At 41.4% G+C, this 22032-nt stretch overlaps 1 protein-coding gene across 3 annotated transcripts; it reads left to right on the forward strand.

Annotated features, from left to right (window-relative positions):
- Positions 1-408: 408 nt before the first annotated feature.
- On the forward strand, positions 409-17974 carry LOC118384514 (transmembrane protein 184B-like). 3 transcript variants are annotated; one of them, XM_035771116.2, is made up of 10 exons: positions 409-749; positions 5098-5325; positions 8578-8743; positions 11437-11527; positions 11820-11895; positions 12882-12973; positions 13275-13444; positions 13580-13786; positions 15991-16239; positions 16948-17974. In XM_035771116.2, exons 2-9 carry the CDS (start codon positions 5098-5100, stop codon positions 16227-16229), a joined length of 1269 nt encoding a protein of 422 aa, XP_035627009.1. In that variant the 5' UTR covers positions 409-749; the 3' UTR covers positions 16230-16239; positions 16948-17974. The 3 variants fall into 3 exon arrangements, with proteins under 3 accessions (XP_035627009.1, XP_035627007.1, XP_035627008.1); XM_035771114.2 differs by having other exon boundaries at positions 15991-17974; XM_035771115.1 differs by lacking the exon at positions 409-749 and adding an exon at positions 791-928 and having other exon boundaries at positions 15991-17974.
- Positions 17975-22032: the final 4058 nt, after the last annotated feature.

The raw sequence follows: 22032 nt of genomic DNA on the forward strand, positions 1-22032 counted from the left end.
AAACATGGTAACAACACCTTACATGTTGCGTTTATATATTATTTCAGTGTAAAGTGTTGGTCCCGTGTTTCATGAGCTGAAATACATTTTTTTAAATCCAAGAGAATTTGGCAGTATGTCCAACTGGCCTCAACCACAGACCACATGTATCCACAAAGTTGTCACTTATTGCACACACACGACTGGATAGACATGCAAAGAGTGTATATGCTACTTGGCCTATGGTTATGTCACATGACGATGACCGCTTCTACGTCCATGTTCCACCTGAGTGTTTACCTGGGGTGTATTCATGAGTCTGGCAACGGAAACCGTTTACCGTGTAAGAGCCAAACGGAAGCAAACAGCGAACGGACGGAAATTGGGAGGGACCTATCTGAATTTGTCCAATTGAAACTCGTTATCGTTGCAAAACCTTTTCCTTTGGCTTAAACGGTTTCTGTTGCAACGAAACGTTTTGAAACAGAAACAGCGCAATTAATGAATCCCTGATGTTGCAGTTTATTGAGAAGGGGCAATAGTCCAGAGAGTTTATATTCGGTATTATATGTGTCGCTTTTATTAGAAAATTAATTAAAACATAGGCCTACATCCTTATTTATTCGAATAACCTACACTGACTGAGTCAGTTCAACCTTCACCGGCTCTGTGGACTTCGAACTCCCATTACACCTGTCTTCACAACAAGGAAGTATTGAATCCTTCGTTCGTACCTTTTGAAAGGAAGCCATTTCTCAGCAAGCTCACTGGTAATGGTATTTGATAACATCAGCTAAATCATCTTTATTTCTATTAATTGTTCCATTCCAAATGTATTTTTGAGAAAGGGCACGATTTATACCTGCCCGTTCTATTTGAAGTTTATTTCGCTCAAAGTGGATACTCCAGTAACGTTAGGTTAACGCCATCGAGTCTACAGACAGCTTAGGTAAACCTCAGCATTTTACCTATGTAGCCTACATATAACTAAGTAATTACAAATATTTGTTTGGACATAGGCGTGTAGGCTATGACTTGCCCATGCAACATGTTTCTCAGACAGATTATTAAGGTTGCGGTTGTTTTTTTCTTGATAATTCACATAGGCCTATCACAGGGATCATCAACTACTGTAAATTCAGCCGCGGGACAATTTTTTTCTTGAGCGGGCGGTCATGGGCGGGTGTTGTGCCGAAAATTCCCCCTCTGTCAGAACATAATTACAAATAAATTTTAGATAGCACATTGACCGCAAGAAGCCTAAAACATAATCGTTTCAACCCTTGTCCACATTTGTATAAATTAAAATCACATGGAGCTGATCTGCTAGTGTTTTTATGGTATTTTATACTGCAGTTGTGATCTTATAGTTTTTGTTATGTTATTAAGAAGTTAACTGCTCATAGAACCTGCACTTTTTCATAAACCAGCAGCTGATTGTCATGCAAATGTTTAGGACATTTAAAATATGATTTCCTATATGTAGACAGTGGTGTAAAAATACTTTAAAGTACAATTTAAGTAGTGGTGTTGGTGGGTGCCTTCTGGTTTGCTTAATAGAAGGAATTTGAAATAATATATACTTTTAGACCTTTACTTAAGTACTATTTTACTGGGTGACTTTCACTCTTACTTGAGTCATTTTCTACTGAAGTATATTTACTTTTACTCAAGTATGATAATTGCATAATTTTTCCACAACTGAGCCTAGAGCAGGGTTCCCCAACTGGCAGCCACTGGCCAAATAATTTATTTGGCCCCCCACGGTTTCTATCTGTGATCTCTAACACCACCGCCAGCATGGGGCACTCTGTTCACAACATTGACACCAGCAAACCACTCGTCCACACAACGCCATACACACTGTTTGCCATGTGCCCCGGTACACCTGGATTCATCCATGTAGAGCACACTTCTCCAACGTGCCAGTGGCCATCAAAGGTGAGCATTTGCCAACTGCAGTCAGGTCAAGACCCTGGTGAGGACGACGAGCATGCAGGTGAGCTTCCCTGAGACGGTTTCTGACAGTTTGTGCATCAATTCTTCAGTTATGCAAACCCACAATTTCATCAGCTGTCCTGACAATTCCATAGACGAAGAAGCCGGATGCAGAGACCCTGGACTAGCGTGGTTACACGTGTTCTGCGTTTTTGAGGCCAAATTCTCTAAAACAATGTTGGAGTTGGCTTATGGTAGAAAAATGAACATTACATTCTCTGGCAACTGCTCTTGTAGACATTTCTGCAGTCAGCATGCCAACTGCACGCTCCCTCAACTTGAGACATCTGTGGAATTGTTTTGTGTGACAACTACATTTTGTGGCTTTTTATTGTCCCCAGCACAAGGTGCACCTGTGTTTTGCCGTTGAATCAGCTTCTTGATATGCCACACCTGTCAGGTGGATGGATTATCTTGTCAAAGGAGAAATGCTCACTAACAGGGATGGAAACAAATATGCACACAATTTTAGAGAAATAAGCTTTTTGTTTGTATGGAAATTTTGGGGGGATCTTTTATTTCAGCTCATGAAACATGGGGCCAACACTTTACATGTTGCGTTTATATTTATATATATATATATATATATATATATATATATAGTACCAGTCAAAAGTTTGGACTCATTCAAGGTTCTCTTTTTTTTCTCTTTTTTTTTTTACATTGTAGAATAATAGTGAAGACATTAACTATGAAATAACACGTATGGAATTATATAGTAAACAAAAGTGTTAAACAAATCAAAATATGTTTTAGATTTTTCAAAGTAACCACCTTTTGCCTTGATGAGAGCTTTGCACACTCTTGGCATTGTTTCAACCAGCTTCATGAGGCAGTCACCTGGAATGCATTTCAATGAACAGGTGTGCCTTGTTAAGTTAATTTGTGGAATTTCTTTCCTTCTTAATGCATTTGAGCCAATCAGTTGTGTTGTGACAGGGTAGGGGTGGTATACAGAAGATAGCCATATTTGGTCAAATACCAAGTCCATATTATGGCAAGAACAGCTCAAATAAGCAAAGAGAAATGACAGTCCATCATTACTTTAAGACATGAAGGTCAGTCAATCTGGAACATTTCAAAAATGTTGAATGTTTATTCAAGTGCTGTCGCAAAAACCATCAAGCGCTATGATGAAACTGGCTCTCATGAGGACCGCCACAGGAAAGGAAGACCCGGAGTTACCTCTGCTGCAGAGGATAAGTTCATTAGAGCTACCAGCCTCAGAAATTGCAGCCCAAATAAATGCTTCCCAGAGTTCAAGTAACAGACCCCTGGCTCAGACTGTATTCTCAGTACTTTAAGTAAATGTGGCAGCAATTACAGCTTCAAGTCTTCTTGGATATGATACTACAAGCTTAGCACACCTGTATTTAGGGAGTTTCTCCCGTTCTTCTCTGCAGATCCTCTCAAGCTCCGTCAGGTTGAATGGGGAGTGTTGCTGCACAGCTATTTTCAGGTCTCTCCAGAGATGTTAATTCTGGTTCAAGTCCGGCTCTGGCTGGGCCACTCAAGGACGTTCAGAGACTTTTCCCAAAGCCACTTCTGCGTTGTCTTGGCTGTGTACTTAGGGTTGTTGTCCTGTTGGAAGATAAACCTTCACCCCAGTCTGAGGTCCTGAGTGCTCTGGAACAGGTTGTCATCAAGGATCTCACTGTAATTTGCTCCGTTCATCTTTCCCTCGATCCTGACTAGTTTCCCATTCCCTGCCGCTGAAAAATATCCCCACAGCATGATGCTGCCACTACCATATTTCACCGTAGGGATGGTGCCAGGTTTCCTCCAGACACTTGGCATTCAGGACAAACAATTCAATCTTGGTTTTATCAAACCAGAGAATCTTGTTTCTCATGGTCTGAGAGTCTTTAGGTGCCTTTTGGCAAAATGCAAGCGGGCTGTCGTGCCTTTTACTGAGGAGTGGCTTTTGTCGGGCCACTACCATAAAGGCCTGATTGGTGGAGTGCTGCAAAGATGGTTGTCTTTCTGGAAGGTTCTCCCATCTCTACAGAGGACCTCTGGAACTCTGTTAGAGTGACCATCGAGTTCTTGGTCACCTCCCTGACCAAGGCCCTTCTCTCCCGATTGCTCAGTTTGGCCGGCAGCCAGCTCTTGGAAGAGTCTTGATGGTTCCAAACTTCTTCTATTTAAGAATGATGGCGGCCACTGTGTTCTTAGGGACCTTCAATGCTGCAGAAATATTTTGGTACCCTTCTCCAGATCTTTGCCTCGACACAATCCTGTCTCGGAGGGCTATGGACAATTCCTTCGACCTCATGGCTTGGTTTTTGCTCTGATGTGCACTGTCAACTGTGGGACCTTATATAGACAGTTGTGTGCCTTTTCCACAACTGGGCTTGAGGATGATCAATGGAATCAGGATGCACCTGAGTTCAACCCTGGGGCGGTAGGGTAGCCTAGTGGTTAGAGCGTTGGACTAGTACCCGGAAGGTTGCAAGTTCAAACCCCCGAGCTGACAAGGTACAAATCTGTCGTTCTGCCCCTGAACATGCAGTTAACCCACTGTTCCTAGGCCGTCATTGAAAATAAGAATTTGTTCTTAACTGACTTGCCTAGTTAAATAAAGGTTAAAAAATGATTATAGTCTCATAGGAAATAGTCTGAATACTCACGAAAATAAGGAATTTCAGTTTTTTATTTATTTGCAAACATAAAAAAACTGTTTTCACTTTGTCATTATGGGATATTGTGTGTAGATCGATGATTATTATTATTTTTTAAATCCATTTTGGAATACGGCTGTAACGTAACAAAATGTGGAAAAAGGAGAGGGTCTGAACACTTTTTGAATGCACTGTGTATATATATAGTTTTTTTTGGAGGGGGGGACATAAGACTGTAAAAACACCTGCAAATCAGCTCCAAGTGATATATGTGATCATTTTCAAATGTTAGCAAGGTTTGAAATTATTTATGTTTTAGTCAAATATTGTATCTGTTTAGGCTTCTTGCGGTTAATTTGAAGTCTACAAATTATTTGTCATTATGTTCTGACCCTCTGACTATCCACTCAAGAAAAAATTGGCCCGCGGCTGAATCTATTTGACTATCCCTGGCCTAAAGCTTCCTCATTTACCCAAACAACACTTTTTATTGTTTCAGATGAACAGCACCTCAGAGGAGATGGCGATGGACTCGGAGGTCCCCCAAAATGAGTCGCTCATACGTTTCGCGTCTCCAATTCTTAACAAGTCAGACATATCGAACATGACAATAATTCAAACAGGGAATGGGACTATTGTGGCACACGATATCTTCTTGAATACGACTGCTGCTCAAGCTCTGTCTGGGATCTTCGTCTGGTCAGCGCTGCTCCTCACTTGCCACCAGGTAGGTTACATTTTATCAGTTTTCTGCCTCTGTACTTGTTTTGATGTGAATCTAGTGAACAAAATCAGTGGCAAGTTAAAAGCATGGCTCCAGGCGTTGTCAGTATCACTCAGCTTTTAGGCAAACAAATGCAAATATGTAATGGGAGCTAGGAAGGTGTTGTGGGTTGCCTACACCCTTACCAGAGGGCGAAGACTCCAGCCAGACAATACATTTTGTTTTGTGTTTTTCACTTCTACACTTGATCCAGTATCAGGTGTTGACCAGACCTACTTTCTCCTCGCCGTCTCCATCATTGAGAGGCAAGGCTGAGTGTGAAAGTTAATTGGCTCCTATCTGTAAAGTGACGGTTTCTACATAGTGTGTCATTGTTTCTTAATTGTTACTAGGTGATCCATTAGTGTTGCTGTTTGCGGGCACTTCCGTTGACCGTGACTACCACTGATAACGACACAATGCAAACAGAGCCGTCATCGATCAAATGGCTGGGCAGGGCAGTTATATAACTTTAACCAAGTATAATAAGGCCTATCCATGATTATATTCACATTCATTATAGGCTTACTGAAGGGTGTTTTTTCTTCAGTTATTGCTATTTACTCAGTCTCTTGCTGTAATCTTTCAGTGGAGACGATGGTGATACTTATCACCAGACTGCGGTTTCATCAACTCCAGAGAGGGTGGACATTTGAATGGCATACATTATCAGCAGAGATGTGCAGGTGTTGTCGAGGTCACATTTCCAGCGACGTAATAAAAGGAGAGGATCACGTTTTGCGAGGGGCAATCAGCGAAGGACCCGTGTGTTTTATGCTGCTCAGCATTGGGGAGCGAGGCGTCTCTTCTCATATTGTGCTGATGAACAGATAAACCTGAGTGCTGCTGAGAATGGGTCCATCCAACCTTTAGCGGCTGTATAGACAGGAAGCCCCCAGGGAGTCCCACTGTGTTGGCTCTGGTTGGAGATTTAGATGATCACGATATTTTTAGATAGGAATATGATGGTATTATTGTCCCCAGGGTTTATGTGCTGACCTTTTCTATACGCTGGTTGCAACATTTCTGATACGTTTCACATTATCATCAGCTCATACTTTATTACTGAAAATACATCAAGCAGAATTAGGCATACCTCTGGTATAGCGAGCATGCCCTTTTTTACTAAATTTAACATGTCTTATAAAATTGAAATTGTTCATAAAAGGAGTTATACATTTTTTTTAATTAGATGTGTTTTTTTCACAACACGCAAAAAATACTGTCAATTTGGCATTCCATGGAGTCTCCATCTGTTTTAGTTTTGGAGTACTTTGTTTTCCCATCCACTCCCCATCGAAGCAGGCCAGATATGAACATATGTGGCCCATGAGATAGTTGCAGGGTTGCATGAGGCAAGCACACAGGGAGATTAAAAACAGCCTTCCCAACAGGATTGGTTTTATTTAGTATTCTGGTGTATCATCAGATTTTCCTCCATAAGACTGTCTCTGGAGAGTTCTCCTCCTCTCCCAATTTTGCATACTAACACTGTATGCTGGTCGATGCTGATCTTAGATATCCCAGTCTGCTCACTGTGGTCCCAAGCACCAGGTGTTACAGCGATATGGAGTGTTACTGATGTTCTCTGACACACTACACTGTTCAGACCTCCCACTTCCCGGGGCAGCTTGTCAGGGAGAGAGGAGGGTCATATTATAATATATGCCATTTAGCGGACGCTTTTATCCAAAGCGACTTACAGTCATGTGTGCATACATTCTACGTATGGGTGGTCCCGGGAATTGAACCCACTACCCTGGCGTTACAAGCGCCATGCTCTACCAACTGAGCTACAGAAGGACCACCCATACGTAGTCAGTGTGATGTGTGGTCTTCTCATTCTGGGTGTTCTGTATAGAGCTGTCGGGCTCAGTGCGCGCCCCTCTCATTTTCTCACGGACACTGCTTGGTATAAATGCGAGACACTCCACACACTTTCTCATTCCAACATGGACGTTTGGTGTGTCACAGCTGTCAGTGCCAGGGGCAGGCTGGGGAGTGTTATGAGGTAGAGGTATACGCCTTTCACAGACCAACTGAAATTAGCTGGGGGATGGACTTGGGTTACTGCTCAACTAAGGAAGACGGGTATTGAGTCTGAGTCAGGCTAGAGCAGAGTCATTACCCAGGGCACAGCTCTGTCTGTCTGCCTGTCAGCTCAGCATTATGGAGCCTGGAGGACCGCAGTCTTTCCACCAGCCATTCAGGGGAAATGGAGGACATCAGTCTGCAGCCTGCTTCACTTCTCAGGAGAGCCCCATGCATCACGCCCTGGCATTGGCCAGCCTCTAATGTGCCACCTCTAATGGCCATTTAATCATGTTGCATTAGTCTGTGTAAGTGGACCTGAAGTCAAGAAATGCCATGGTGCACCACTTGAAATGGATCAAACTGCAATACTCAACTCTGACCATTGCTTTTAGTTTCCTTTGGCATTTGCCCCTGAAAATATGTAGTTGATTATGTGCTTCACAAACTGAATTATGTAATGGATGCTCTGAACTTTCCTTCACCCCATGGCCTTGACTCCAATTCTGAAAAATGTTGGTTCCTAGAATAGGGAATAACGCTACACCCTTTAGCATTCACATACTGCATTATGTTTTTAAATGATTCATTGAAATTGAAGAGTTCAATCAAATTCAACCGTCTGAGACACAAGTTTTGAAGCAGTGCACCCCTCTACTTCTTTCTGTTCTCCCTCCCAAGTGTAAAAACGTCCGTCCAACACATCTCTAGGAGAGTTGATCCTATAACACAGACGTTCACTTTTCAGTCAAGCGTTTTGCCTTGATCAGCAGAAATTCATCCCGCTCACCTTGTTACCCCAATTATGCAGTGTTATCATTCTGGGTTTTCATTTTTACCCTGTATCTTTTTCTTACCTCTCGACCCCAAACCTACAGACACGGTCCTTTTTTTATATATTTGAGTCAATGCTGTAATACTGTCCTTCTAAAGCCTGTTGGGCCCTGTGTGATAGCCAAATCGTGCCTTGAGAGGGTTCCAAGGAAGTGCCGTTTATTCATAAGAACCCATCTCTTTGAAGCACTGGCCCCCTAATACTGCTCGTCAGGTTTAGCTCAATTATTCATAATGGTTGGTCTATGGGCTGAAACTGGGATTTGAATACCTCAATGCATTTTTTTGCCTAGTCAGTGCTCTTGTTATTTTAATAACTATTTTTGTTTTGTTTCTGTGTTCCTTTTCCAGATCTACACACACCTGAGGTCCTACACAGTCCCTAACGAGCAGCGCTACATCATTCGCATTCTTTTCATCGTGCCAATCTATGCGTTCGACTCCTGGCTCAGCCTGCTCTTCATCAGCAACGACCAGTACTATGTCTACTTTGACTCCGTCCGAGACTGTTATGAAGGTACGGTAAACCAACCACCCCACCCTTCTCCTCCCTTTCGCTGTTGCCTCATATCTCAGCCAGCGCCTTGACAGCGGTTAACTCTATAAGCACCTGTACAGGCGGCAGTAGTCAGACACCGGGCGAGTTCTGTCTGGCCAGTAATGACATTTAGACCTATTATGAGTTCTGAAAAAACATTTTATGGCTATAAGGTTTGAAACTAAAACGGACTGGCCCAACCTGTTTTTCCTCCCTTGTCAGTGCCGCCCTATGGGCAGAGAGGTCCTATTGTTTGTGGTGTTCTGTTTCCAGGGCGTGTAGACTTTCAGACCTGTCTTTTTTCCTCTTAGGCTTAGTGGTTTTTGTATTCTATTTTTTGCAAAAGGTGGAAAAGGGATGTACTTTGGTTCAGATCATTCTAATCCAAACTAAACTAGTTAAGAGTTGTTTTTAATTCAAACATAAAGGAAATGTTCATCTTCCTCATAGCTATTCTTCACATTTAATTATTAATGTCTCACAAATTTTCCTCTGAAAAGCCTTTCTTTAATAGTCATTATGTACCGAAGTAATAAGAAAAGACTGTAGTACTTTAACAATGGCAGAGGTGAATCACATGCAGAATTGTTTAAGTGTCATTTGATATATGGACAAAACTATTAGTATTTCACATACATTATTGACCAGATGAATTTAGTGTTTGAGACAAGTTTATGATTGGTGGTGGAGATTGCTCTCTAAAATCAGCATCTGAAACAGGGTAACTGTTGCATTGCATTGAGTCAGCATGGCCAGGGCTAAAGCACTGTGTGAAACTCTGTGCCCTGATACTGAGAGTGTAACTTGCATTTGCTTTTTTTTAAACATCTCCTGTAATGTCAACCAAGGATTTGAAGGACAGAGAACCATCCCAAGCCTCTTAGTAGTGGGGAGAAAACATTGATTGGTAAAAAAAAATATGATTATTGTAAAGTGAAACCCTCTCACCAAAGTATAATTTCAATTTCCACAGCTTCTAAATTAGGACGTAAGATCTCTACAGTGCTATCATCACAATCTGGCCCACAATATTACCTGCAGCACAGAATGCTCACAGATTTGACTAATTATCTTTAAAATCCATGTTTATGAGGAATGATTTATATAAACAGAACATTAATATTTACTGAGATTAGCTGGAATCGGTAGCCCTTTACACTCGTACCCGTATGTATACGGGTTGAAATGGCAGATTTGGGCACCAATAAACGGCTAAATTGGAAGGCATTGGCTGTGCAGTAACATGCTATACATGCACTTCAGTGCAGTATGGGTTCCGACATCCGTGCTGAACTTGAGCACCCAGGCGGTGTCACTCCCATCCCTCCCGCGAATTGGACGACTTTAGCAAATGTTTTGTTGTCTGAGTGAGGGAAGTGCAGTAAATTAAGAGAACTATGTATTTTGAAATATGAGAAGTTGAGGATTATAATAAACACTGCTTTGATGTCATACAAGCAGGCCAAACACCCATGAGTCCAAATGTGCGACTTCACCTTTCCATATCATAAAACTCATGTCATATACAGTGTCAGTGTTTATGATCAATCACTATGTTTAATGTACATGTTGACATGATGACACCCAGGGTTATTGGGAACAGAACGAGCCTATGTTTGTCTATTGTGACGAAAACTCCCCTGTGGCACACGCACCTGAATGCAGTCATGATTCCTTTCTATGCGCAACAAAATTATGATCTGTTTTCCTGTATTGCATTGTGAAATCCTAACACTGTAAGATGATATGTTATAACTTAGCTAGTCATGTTGGCAAAAGAACAGGCTTTCAAATGATGCCCACCTGACTCAGATTGTGATTTGTAATGGTCAGTTTTTGGATTGCGTAAATGACAACAGTAATTGAGTGATGGCAGGGTTGTGTTCCAAACAAAATAACTAAAAGTATGCTTTGCTCTAATGCTCTAATTCCTCAACGGAACAGCTAGGAGAGCGAAAAGCACCTTTACAGTGGAAGACTCTTCTTTTAGTCATAAACATGCATTGAAATGACTTGTGCACACTTTGGAGAGGTGTGTAGCCACCTCTCACTCAAAACCTTTTTTTTCTTACGTTGCGCCTACCCCACATTTTCCAGGGAATATTCTCATCATGTTACTGAATGTATCAAGAGTATTTTCTGATTTCGGAATCAACAGATGCGGTGAAAAGTACAGTAAATGTAAAATGCACATAAAATCAACAGTGTGATGTTTTGGATTCAGTGTTGTCAGGTGAACTGTTGTGTCCTCACCTTTTGGTGTAATAATTTCCCCTTTATCTCTAAACTGTTCCCTTTTAATTGCTACCATGGTTATGCATTTCATATTTCTCCTGAAAGAAATGTAGCCCTATCCATGTAGCCCTATCCATGTAGCCCTATCCATGTAGCCCTATCCATGTAGCCCTATCCATGTAGGCTAATTCCCACCCGTGTAAAGAGTTAATGGTCAGCTCAGCAACAAAAACAATAACCGTGGTGGTGGTGCGGCCAGTGGTGCTGTTTCCCTCTACTACGGATTCCATTTTTAAACGGACTTGACCCGTGACGTTGAACTGTTGTTTTTGAAAATGACCCCCACTTGCAAAACCTAAAATCAGTGTTGTAAACAACATTCCATCATAATGTACAGGAATGTATGTGAGTGACTTTGTCCCTTCTCTCCATGACAGCATTTGTGATTTACAACTTCCTGAGCCTGTCCTTTGAGTACCTCGGGGGAGAGAGTGCCATCATGTCCGAGATCCGAGGGAAGTCCATTGAGTGAGTGCTCCCAGTCCCATCCCCCATACCATGGTCTCATACTACACGCTATGCAAGTAGCTTTCATAAAACCCACCCAGAATGTTGTGGATTTTTCAGTTCGTATTGCAAGTCTTGCAGTCACCCAGGGTCAGTCTGTCATTTCCTCGAATTAACTTCTTGATCTTGTTTTTAAGGTAGTCTGACTTCAAGGATAATGCTGTCTTGTATTTTGGACACTAGAATGATGTCTTTAAATCTCGTACACATTCAAAGGATACATTTGTGACCACACATTTTCTATCATTCCCAGGTCGAGCTGTATGTATGGTACCTGCTGCTTAGGTGGAATAAGCTACTCTATTGGCTTTTTAAGATTTTGTAAACAGGTGAGTTTCCATCTCCCTCCCTGCTTGGGTGATGAAAGCACTCTGAAAATATGGAAATAGGAAATTGTGATTTGTTATTTTAATGTTACCTCATTTAACTTTTTTCAAAAGCAAGATCGCTCCTCTATTGCGAAATGACAGCCATTATAATTGGCTGTCCACTTTTTAGAGGATAAGGTTGACTGGTTAAAAAGGAAAATGAAAGCAATCTGAGAACAGGTAAAAGCAGCTCTGTAATAAGCACAGAGAAATAACATGAGCTGTCAGCTTGAGACTGTCCCCATAGTGTCTTGGGGATGCAGTCTGTGCTCTGAGTCTTACCCTGATGGCAATTGGATCTGAAAGGTATGTCCTCAGAACAGTGAATAGATGTCCAGAAAATGGAGCTGATTAACACTTGGCATGTTCTGGCTGGACTCCTACGTGGGGTGGTTTCAAAGCACAACCTTGCTGTTCTCTTCCCTCCGGTAGCAGAGTTGAAAGGGATAGAACTATATCTGCTCTGTGAGACGACAAGTTGGAGGGAATGGGATCGATAACTGCATTTAGAGATTACTCCGGGTTTCAAGAGGAGGACCTCTAATCCAAAAGCACCAGCTTGTCCTAAAGTTGCTATATCATTTCCCATTTAAAGGTCTGCAGGTAGCTCCAGTAAGGAAAACTACTGACCCTTGAAACTCAATCACATGCCCCTTAGTGTACTTAGTGTCTGAAGTAACATTACTTCAGACAGTACATTGTTTTGGCATAATGTCAATACATGCATATGGTTGAGATTTTTAACATGTTATATCATACACTGCAAATTGATAGACACACAATTTCCACAAAATGTTAATTCATTTCATAGATTACTCCGTGTTTGAAGACGTACAGTTGGCTACCTTTCAAACCCAATAACCAGCATGAAGTAGCTGTCACCTGCATTGTTCCTGGTTTTGTGTCTGTGTTCAATGCATGTCCCATCCTGTATTGATGTCATGCAGGCCACTCTTCAGTTCTGTGTCGTCAAACCCATCATGGCCGTCATCACCATCCTCCTGCAGGCCTTTGGCAAATATCATGATGGAGACTTTAAGTGAGCACAACCTTTCATTCCATTCCATTTCACCCATTCAACTTACATTTACATTTAAGTCATTTAGCAGACGCTCTTATCCAGAGCGACTTACAAATTGGTGCATTCACCTTATGGCATTCACCAACTTCCCTTCGCATGCTCGCACTACTCATTGTGGATTTTTCTGCTTTTTACATTTCACATGAATCTATTAGACATTGATATTTACAATATGAGTGTTCCATTTGGATGGAAATCCAGAAACTGAATGTACATAGATCCCTACTAACGTCTGTATTGATCCTGTTCCCATCTACAGTGTGAATGGAGGATACCTCTACATCACCATCATCTACAACATCTCTGTCAGCCTGGCCCTGTACGCTCTCTTCCTCTTCTTCTTCGCTACCAGTGACCTGCTGAGGCCTTATGAACCCGTGCTCAAATTCCTCACCATCAAATCTGTCATCTTCCTGTCCTTCTGGCAGGGTGCGTTGGTCCCTTACCGTGACTTAATATCAACAGATTCAAACCCTGATGGGGTTGGAAAAGTCTACAAAATACATTGTAATTGATACATTAGACTGGAGTAGCAGGTGAAGGTGTTGTCTTTTTGTCGTTTAGGTATGTTGCTGGCCATCCTGGAGCGCTGTGGGGTCATCCCTAACGCCCTGTTTATCGACGGCCAGGAGGTGGGGGCCGGCACTGTGGCAGCAGGCTGGCAGAACTTCATCACCTGCATCGAGATGTTCTTCGCTGCTATCGCCCTGCGCTACGCCTTCACCTGCACCGTGTACCAGGAGAAGAAGAACGATCTACCAGGGACACACGGTAACTGTACTTCTACACGTCCATAGAGAGGGGAGGTATCTGTTGGAGCTGATGAAATGGTCATGAGGAGGGCTGGGAATTGCCGGACACGATATTACCACCATACTTGGGTGCCGATACGATATGTATTGCAATTCTCACGATTCTGTATGTATTGCGATTCGATACAGTGATTTCTTTGCAATTCAATGTTCCAAACATATGGCTCACCATATGTCTGCTGCAGAATTCCCCTTAAGTGTTCAATTGGGTTGCGATCTGGTGACCCCACACACACACACTTTAAACCCCTTATGCTCCTCTGAGACCCCTTTTTCAAAGTCACCGAGCCATGGTAGACAAAATCATGGGATGTTAATTTATTAATTATCTCAGGAACCACACCTGTGTGGAAGCAACTGCTTTCAATATACTTTGTATCCCCCATTTACTCAAGTGTTTCCTTAATTTTGGAAGTTACCTGTAGGTGACAATGCAGTTTTCTGTCCCATTCCCTGGCTGTAAACAGGGAATGGGAAACGGGTCAGAGAGACATGGCAAGAGTGAACAGTGTGAACCAGGCAGGCCAGAGGTCAGCAGAGGAATGGTCTTCAGGGTGTTCATCATTACTCATGGCTCACAGGAAGGTTGCTAGCACAGCACACTATAGAAAGAGCATTTCATAGCCACTATACGCTTAATCGCAGGAACTAGCAGTACCGCTCTGACGTCAATACCTTTCACATGAGCAGAAGACAAATGGAGACCAAGGGAAAAGCCTTCTGCGGAGATATCAATCATCTCAGCTTGTTCCCTCCTGCAACAGCAGTCCTGCTGAGGCCTTGGGCTATAGGAGACAGACGTGCAGAAAGAAACGGAATCGCTGAATGCTGATTAAGTGTGAAATGTTTCCATGTCCATTACATTTGACCGGTAAAAGTGTTCTCTTCATGTTGCCGAGTGATCAAAAGAACCTTGTGCCAAAATGAATAGTGATTTATCCCATGCTCGTCCTTCTTCGTGCTCCCGTACAAAATGTATTGTTAATTTGCTATAGTTGCTATTCATTTAAAACTAATGGTAATGTAGCCGCAGAAAGTTAAGCAGCAAATTACATTTTTATTGTGGTCTAAACTTGTAAATGAAATGCAGCTGAAGCCAGACTATTCTCTGAGGAGTTTCCAAAAGTATGGTTTTGAAAGTTAATTTTCCCTCTCAAAGGGACGCATGATGTTGGGGCTACATTTCTTATATGCCCCACTGAGTTGTTATTTTCTACCAAAGCACCAATTCAAAGGTCATAATTCAGTGCTATAGTATGTGACTGGACTGCATAAATAATACCTGAACCAGAAAGATTCCCATTAAGACTAGTCTAGCCTTTTGATATTGCTGCTGAGAGCTGTAGTCACAGCCCCATCCAACCCTCCCTGGGCTGCGAAGTGTCAGAAGGTCATTCATGTGTGGTGTTTTCAATGCCTGTGGAGATTTGGGAGGCGTATATACCTCCAGGCTGTCCTCCTCCAACCCTGACTGAGGCCAGCCCTAGTTGCAACACAGGCCAGCTGTGAGGAGAAGCTCAGGAGAGCATGGCTAACCACTACTCTGACCCTGAAGCACAGCGGAACCCTCCGCCGTGCCGCCTTCCCTCCAGAGACCTGGCCTAGACTGCACTGTCGCTGACCCTGAAACAGAAGGCTGCGTTGGTTCTGTCTGCACCGGACTGCTCCTGGGACGTTGGATGAGACACCCTGGTATTATAGGGTCAAGTATCAGCCTGGCCCACAGCTGGAGGGGCTCAGTCAGGGAAGTGACTGGGAAGGTAGACGGAGGAGAGGAAGCATCTTCCTCACTCCCACTAAATTGCTGCAGACCCCTTGTCATCTCTCTCTATGCTCTCATCCATCAACACAGAAGAGGAACACTAACAAGAGGTCCTCGTGTGGTGGAACACTGGGCACAAGGACTGAGCAGTCTTAAAACCAATGAGTTTGCATGAGTGAGATTCGTATCAACTGTGATTCTGGACTAGGGAGTTTTTCCTAATGAGTCTCTGTCAGCACCTTGTCTTCAAAAATGGATGAATTTAGTTTTCATAAGCGTAACTACTCTTGTATTTCTCATGTTGTATATTGTATTTTCTATGGTTTGATATTCAGATCAAAGTTATGTCCTATAAACAAGTTAAATGACCATGTCAAAATGTGTCTGTTATGTACTTCTAGACAACATCGCCCCCATGCAGAGCATCTCCAGTGGTCTGAAGGAGACAATGAACCCTGGGGACATGGTCCAGGATGCCATCCACAACTTCTCCCCAGCCTACCAGCAGTACACCCAGCAGTCCACCCAGGAGGTGGTACAGCCCAGCCAGAACAACGGCAAGGCAGGCACAGGCGGCAGCAGCAAGAGCTCCAAGAAATCTGACAAAGTCCTGCTGATTATCTCTGATGACGAATTCTAAGGACACCCAGGTGAGGAAACACCCAGGACAACACTGGCACCGCATATCCCACTGTCAGACCTGGCATCCGTCTGTGTGGTTCATTTTCATCTTCTTTCATTTCATTTCTTAAGATGAAATCTTTACTTTCGTCCTGGTTTTAAAGTAACTGTCCAGTGTTTCTATGAAATATGATCTATATATAATTAATTACAAAATTTGTGAAAGTTTTCCTTCCAAAAATGTTTATGTATGCAGTTTTTCTGTGTTGGAATGGTGTCGGCGTACCCCAACAATAGAATGGTGAGGTAAAAATATTAATGTGAGTAGATAGCTGATTGGCCAGCTGAGGAGGATGACATCATCTATGAAATAGCAAGCATGTTTTAAACGGTCTGTTTGAAATAGAAGTTTGAGGTAAGATTTTTGAAGTGTTTTTCTCCAGTTGATGCTTTCGACACAATATTATTTGGGTACGAATTAAGACAGTACCGGTATGAACTTTTAAAAGTGAGATTTTCACTGGACAGTTAATTTAATGAATAATTATTGCAGGAAAGATCAAGAAGGGGACCGAATGAAGATTTGAATAACCTTATGAGATGCCTTTTGTTTCTGCCTTGCTAGTCATGATACTATGGGAAAATAGCCTGTCTGATGAGCCGTTTCAGACATGGCAGGTAGTGATGCAATTTTTATTTTGGTCTTTTCCCTGATCCTGGTTCGGTCTCTATCGTAGCAGTGACTGAGCTCTACTCTGGCCGCTGAAGTATGTACTCCACTCTCTCTGATTCATGGGAGTTTCAAATAGGAGCTGATTAATGTACGACTTCAGGAGGGAACCCAGGAATCGTGCCCGTCATGGCTGGCTCTGACACTTCAAGGACCATCTCTTGCATTTGTGTGTTTGAAGTATTTGCTCAGCAGTCCTCTGTTGGGTCTCCTGACGAACTGAATTCTTTTTTCAAAGACACAACTGACTTTGGAGCAGGAACTTCAAACTCTAGACTTTGGCGCTTTGAAATCCTTTGTATCTAACATGCCACAGACAAATTGGAGGATAAGGCCGACTCCCACTAACTTGGAGGGTTGTGGTATTCTCATTAATTTTCTCAGCATGGATTTCAGTGTATAATTCAGCAGAGCTCTACAATGTTAACCCTAAAAAAAACATTTGCAGTATTGTAAATAGTTTGAGTAGAACCTTTATAGTTTCTGATGTTCGTATTATTGTTCCTTTCAATTCACTGAAGATAACATTTGTACAGCAATTGTTTGATTGGTTTAAATTATGCAGTGTACTTTGGTCTCAATGTTTAATTTTTTAGACATGTTTGCTGTTATGTTTACCTTAATGACAGTTTGATAAATTGCTATATTGTAAATAAGCTATGTAGTATGAACAATGTGTTTTCAGTGATTTCTGCAGATCAGTTTGATATTTCATGATATTTAAGTTGGTTTCATGTCATTAGAAAATATATATATTTTGTTTGTGGCAAATTGTGATAGAGGGACACCATCTACCCTATAATTTTGAACTGTGTTTAAGTTAGGGAAATTATGTGCAATGTAATCACTTTTTCCATACCCTCATGTGCCAATTAATGCTGCCTTACTGGGAAAGCAGACACAGATGTAGAGTTGGATATAAAGTGATCACTGAGATGTCGTGTAACTATAGTGTCTATTACTGAATTCTGCTTTATTTGGTTGTCACATTTTTGCACTCAGGTAAAATAAACGATTAAAGAGATGTTCCGGGACTCTTGCGACTACTAAATTATTTTTTGAAACCTCCAGTTTAGGCCTGGATGTGTCAATGTGTAGTTTATATATGCAAAAAATGCAAGAACAAAAGGAATGTCTGCCACTCAGGTCAATCTGACGAAGATCCAACTCTGATTGAAACTTTGTCTTTATTGTGCATCTGATTTAAATCACCATGGGAGCATACTAGAGTTGCGCACATTCCTTTTGTCTTTGGTATGTTCTTCTGTCCTGCACCTGATAAGTTGGATGTGCATATATCTATTTTTTCTATAGTTTACATATGCACAATGTATACTGAACAAAAATATAAACAACATGTAACAATTTCAAAGATTTTACTGAGTTCCAGTTCATATAAGGTAATCAATCAATTGAAATAAATATATTAGGCCCTAATCCATGACTGGGCAGGGGTGCAGCCATGGGGAGCCATGCCCAGCCAATCAAAATGAGTTTTTCCCCCACCGAAGGGCTTTATTACAGACCGATCAACTCCTCAGCACCCGCACCTCCGGGTGTGACGGTCCTAGGCTGTGGTTGAGGCGAGTTGGGCACACTGCTAAATTCTCTAAAACGACACTGGAGGCAGTTTATGGTAAAGACATGAACATTCAATTAAATTCTCTGGTAGATATTCCTGCAGTAAGCATGCCAATTGCACGCTCCTTCAAAACTTGAGACATATGTGGCATTGTGTTGTGGGCAAAACTGCACATTTTAAAGTGGCCTTTTGTTGTCCCTAGCACAAGGTGCACCTTTGTAATGATCATGCTGTTTAATCAGCTTCTTGATATTATCCACACCTGTCAGGTCGATGGATTACCTTGGCAAAGGATAAATGCTCACTAACAGGGATGTAAATAAATTTGTACCAAATTTGAGAGAATTAAGCTTTTTGTGCATTTGGAAGATGATTTATTTCAACTCATGGAACATGGGACTAACATTTTACATGTTGCATTTATACAGTGCATTTGGAAAGTATTCAGACCCCTTGACTTTTTCCACATTTTGTTACATTACAACTTTATTTTTAAATGGATTAAATTGTTTTTTATCTCATCAATCTACACACAATAGACCATCATGACAAAGCAAAAACAGCTGGGGGTTTTTATACAAAAAAAATGAACAAAATATCAAATTTACATAAGTATTCTAACCCTTTCCAGTACTTTATTGAAGCAACTTTTGAAGCGATTACAGCCTTGGGTCTTCTTGGGTATTATGCAACAAGCTTGGCACACCTGTATTTGGGGTGTTTCTCACATTCTTCTCTACAGATCCTCTCAAGCTCTGTCAGGTTGGATGGGGAGCGTCGCTGCACAGCTATTTTCAGGTCTCTCCAGAGATGTTAGATCGGGTTCAAGTCTGGGCCACTCAAGGACATTCAGAGACTTGTCCCGAAGCCATTCTTGCATTGTCCTGGCCTTGTGCTTAGGGTTGTTGCCCTGATGGAAGGCAACCCTTTGCCACAGTCTGAGGTCCTGAGCGCTCGGGAGCAGGTTTTCATCAAGGATCTCTGTACTTTGCTCCGTTCATCTTTCCCTCGATCCTTTCTAGTATCCAGTCCCTGCCACTGAAAAACATCCCCACAGCATGAAGCTGCCACCACCATGCTTCACCGTAGGGGTGGTGCCAGGTTTCCTCCAGACATGACGCTTGGCATTCATGCCAGAGTTCAATCTTAGTTTCATCAGACCAGAGAATCTTGTTTTTCATGGTCTGAGAGTCCTTTAGGTGCCTTTTGGCAAACTCCAAGCGGGCTGTCATGTGCCTTTTACTGAGGAGTGGCTTCCATCTGGCCACTATACAATCAAGGCCTGATTGGTGGAGTGCTGCAGAGATGGTTGTCCTTCTGGAAGGTTCTCCCATCTCCACAGATTAACTCTCGGGTTCTTGATCACCTCCCGGACTAAGGTCCTTCTCCCCTCGATTGCTCAGTTTGGCCAGGCGGCCAGCTCTAGGAAGAGTCCTGGTGGTTCCAAACTTCTTCCATTTAAGAATGATGGATGCCATTGTATTCTTGGGGACCTTCAATGCTGTTGACATTTTTTGGTACCCTTCCACAGATCTTTGCCTCAACACAATCCTGTCTCGAAGCTGTATGCACTGTCAACTGTGGGACCTTGAATAGACAGATGTGTGCCTTTCCAAATCATGCCTTATCAATTGAATTTACCACAGGTGGACTCCAATCAAGTTGTAGAAACATCTCAAGGATGATCAATGGAAACAGGATGCAGCTGAGCTCAATTTTGAGTCTCATAGCAAAGGGTCTGAATAGTCACGTAAATAAGGTATTTCAGTTTATTTTTAATACGTTTGCAAACATTTCAATAAAACCTTTTCGCTTTGTCATTAAGGTGTATTGTGTGTAGATTGATGTTTTTACTTTTTTTGATCCATTTTAGAATAAGGCTGTAACGTACCAAAATGTGGAAAAGGGAAGAGGTCTGAATACTTTCCAAATGCACTATATTTTTGTTCAGTGTATGAGCAGAATAACTGTCTTACCTTAATTAGGTAACACCTCCAAAACAAAGGTCATGTGGTTTGGTAAGAAGAATGCCCCTCTCCCCACAGGTGTGATTACTAACTGAGGGTTTAGAGCTTGAGGTAGTCACCTCATACAAGTACTTGGGACTATGGATAGACAGTACACTGTCCTTCTCTCAGCACCTCATTGTAGATTAAAGGGTGATTTTTCATTTAACTAGTAAATTTTAAAAAATTAAAAAAGGAAATCTAATCTACCGTACTGTATAGAATAGACCTTTGGGGGAAGGATTGTTGACATTTGTAACTAAAAGCGTAATTGAGAAATAATACGAACTCCAAAAAGCAAATATTTGTGTCAAATGAAGCTTTACTGCTTGCTCTGAATATATGGTTAGTATTTAGATTTTTTTTACATTAATTTATTAATATTGAAAAATATAAACATGAATATAGAAAACATGCAAATATTTCTATATATCATTGAGCATACTATACTTTATGAGCATATTAATTTTCCAGAGTGGGATCTCTGCTAGTTTTAAGGTTTTGACCTTTTGCCTACTGTACCAATTTCTCTGTAGAAAATGTAACCAATCATAGCCCTCCTTTTACTTGTATCACTGCACATCCTGAAAATCACCAACAGAAGGTGATCATTTTTTGTCCATTTACACATTCTCTCAGTTGGTAACGCTTACAAAACTTACTGAAATTGAGCAAAACGTGTAGAATATTTGTAACCAGGATATGACAGTGATTTCTACATTGGCCACTTATATTGACATTTTCAGAAATGACAATGCAAAAATTGTAAAAAAACAAAATCCTATTTGTAGCACCTTTAAAGGAGACCTGGGTAAGGCCAAATTGTTGTAAATATGCCAACATTGATTCATTATTTCTCTATTAGGCTTTGAAATAAATGTCAAATATTTGTCAACAATCCTTCCCACACAGGACCTTTCTATGGATTCAAATTTGTGAACATGCCCAAAAATCATGGTCTTTTTTGTCCTGGTTTCGTGAGGAATCACACTATAGTGTTTGAAATCATTCAAGGAGTTAAACAGACCATTTTCTTTAACGAGGAAAAAAGCTTTATTTAAATGTACAAAAACAGACACAGCACACGTCTATTTACAGGAATAATTTACCTCCTTGTTTTCAATCGAAACATAAACAAGAAGTATTATTTGTACAGGAGGGTATTTAATTAACTCAAAATGTAAATAAATGAATGTAAATAAAATTATTTCGATGTTGAAAATACAAATTATGGAAAATCAATCAAATAAATATTGAAGTTCAAATCAAATACATACTAGTAGCAGAGTAATGAAAGGTCACAAAGGGTACGGATTCTCTTCAAAGTGTTCATTATTATTTTATTTTCACTCACCTTCAGCTAGAAAGCGGTATAATAGAACTGATCATGCCTCATTAACTACCACAAACTAGACAAATTAGCATCTAATCTTGTGTCGTGGCTGTGCATTAAAACTTGAGATCCCATTCATTGTGAAAGTCCACACGATAACTTAAAAAAAAA

Source organism: Oncorhynchus keta, chromosome 32, assembly GCF_023373465.1.
Source record: "Oncorhynchus keta strain PuntledgeMale-10-30-2019 chromosome 32, Oket_V2, whole genome shotgun sequence".
Taxonomy (NCBI): domain Eukaryota; kingdom Metazoa; phylum Chordata; class Actinopteri; order Salmoniformes; family Salmonidae; genus Oncorhynchus; species Oncorhynchus keta.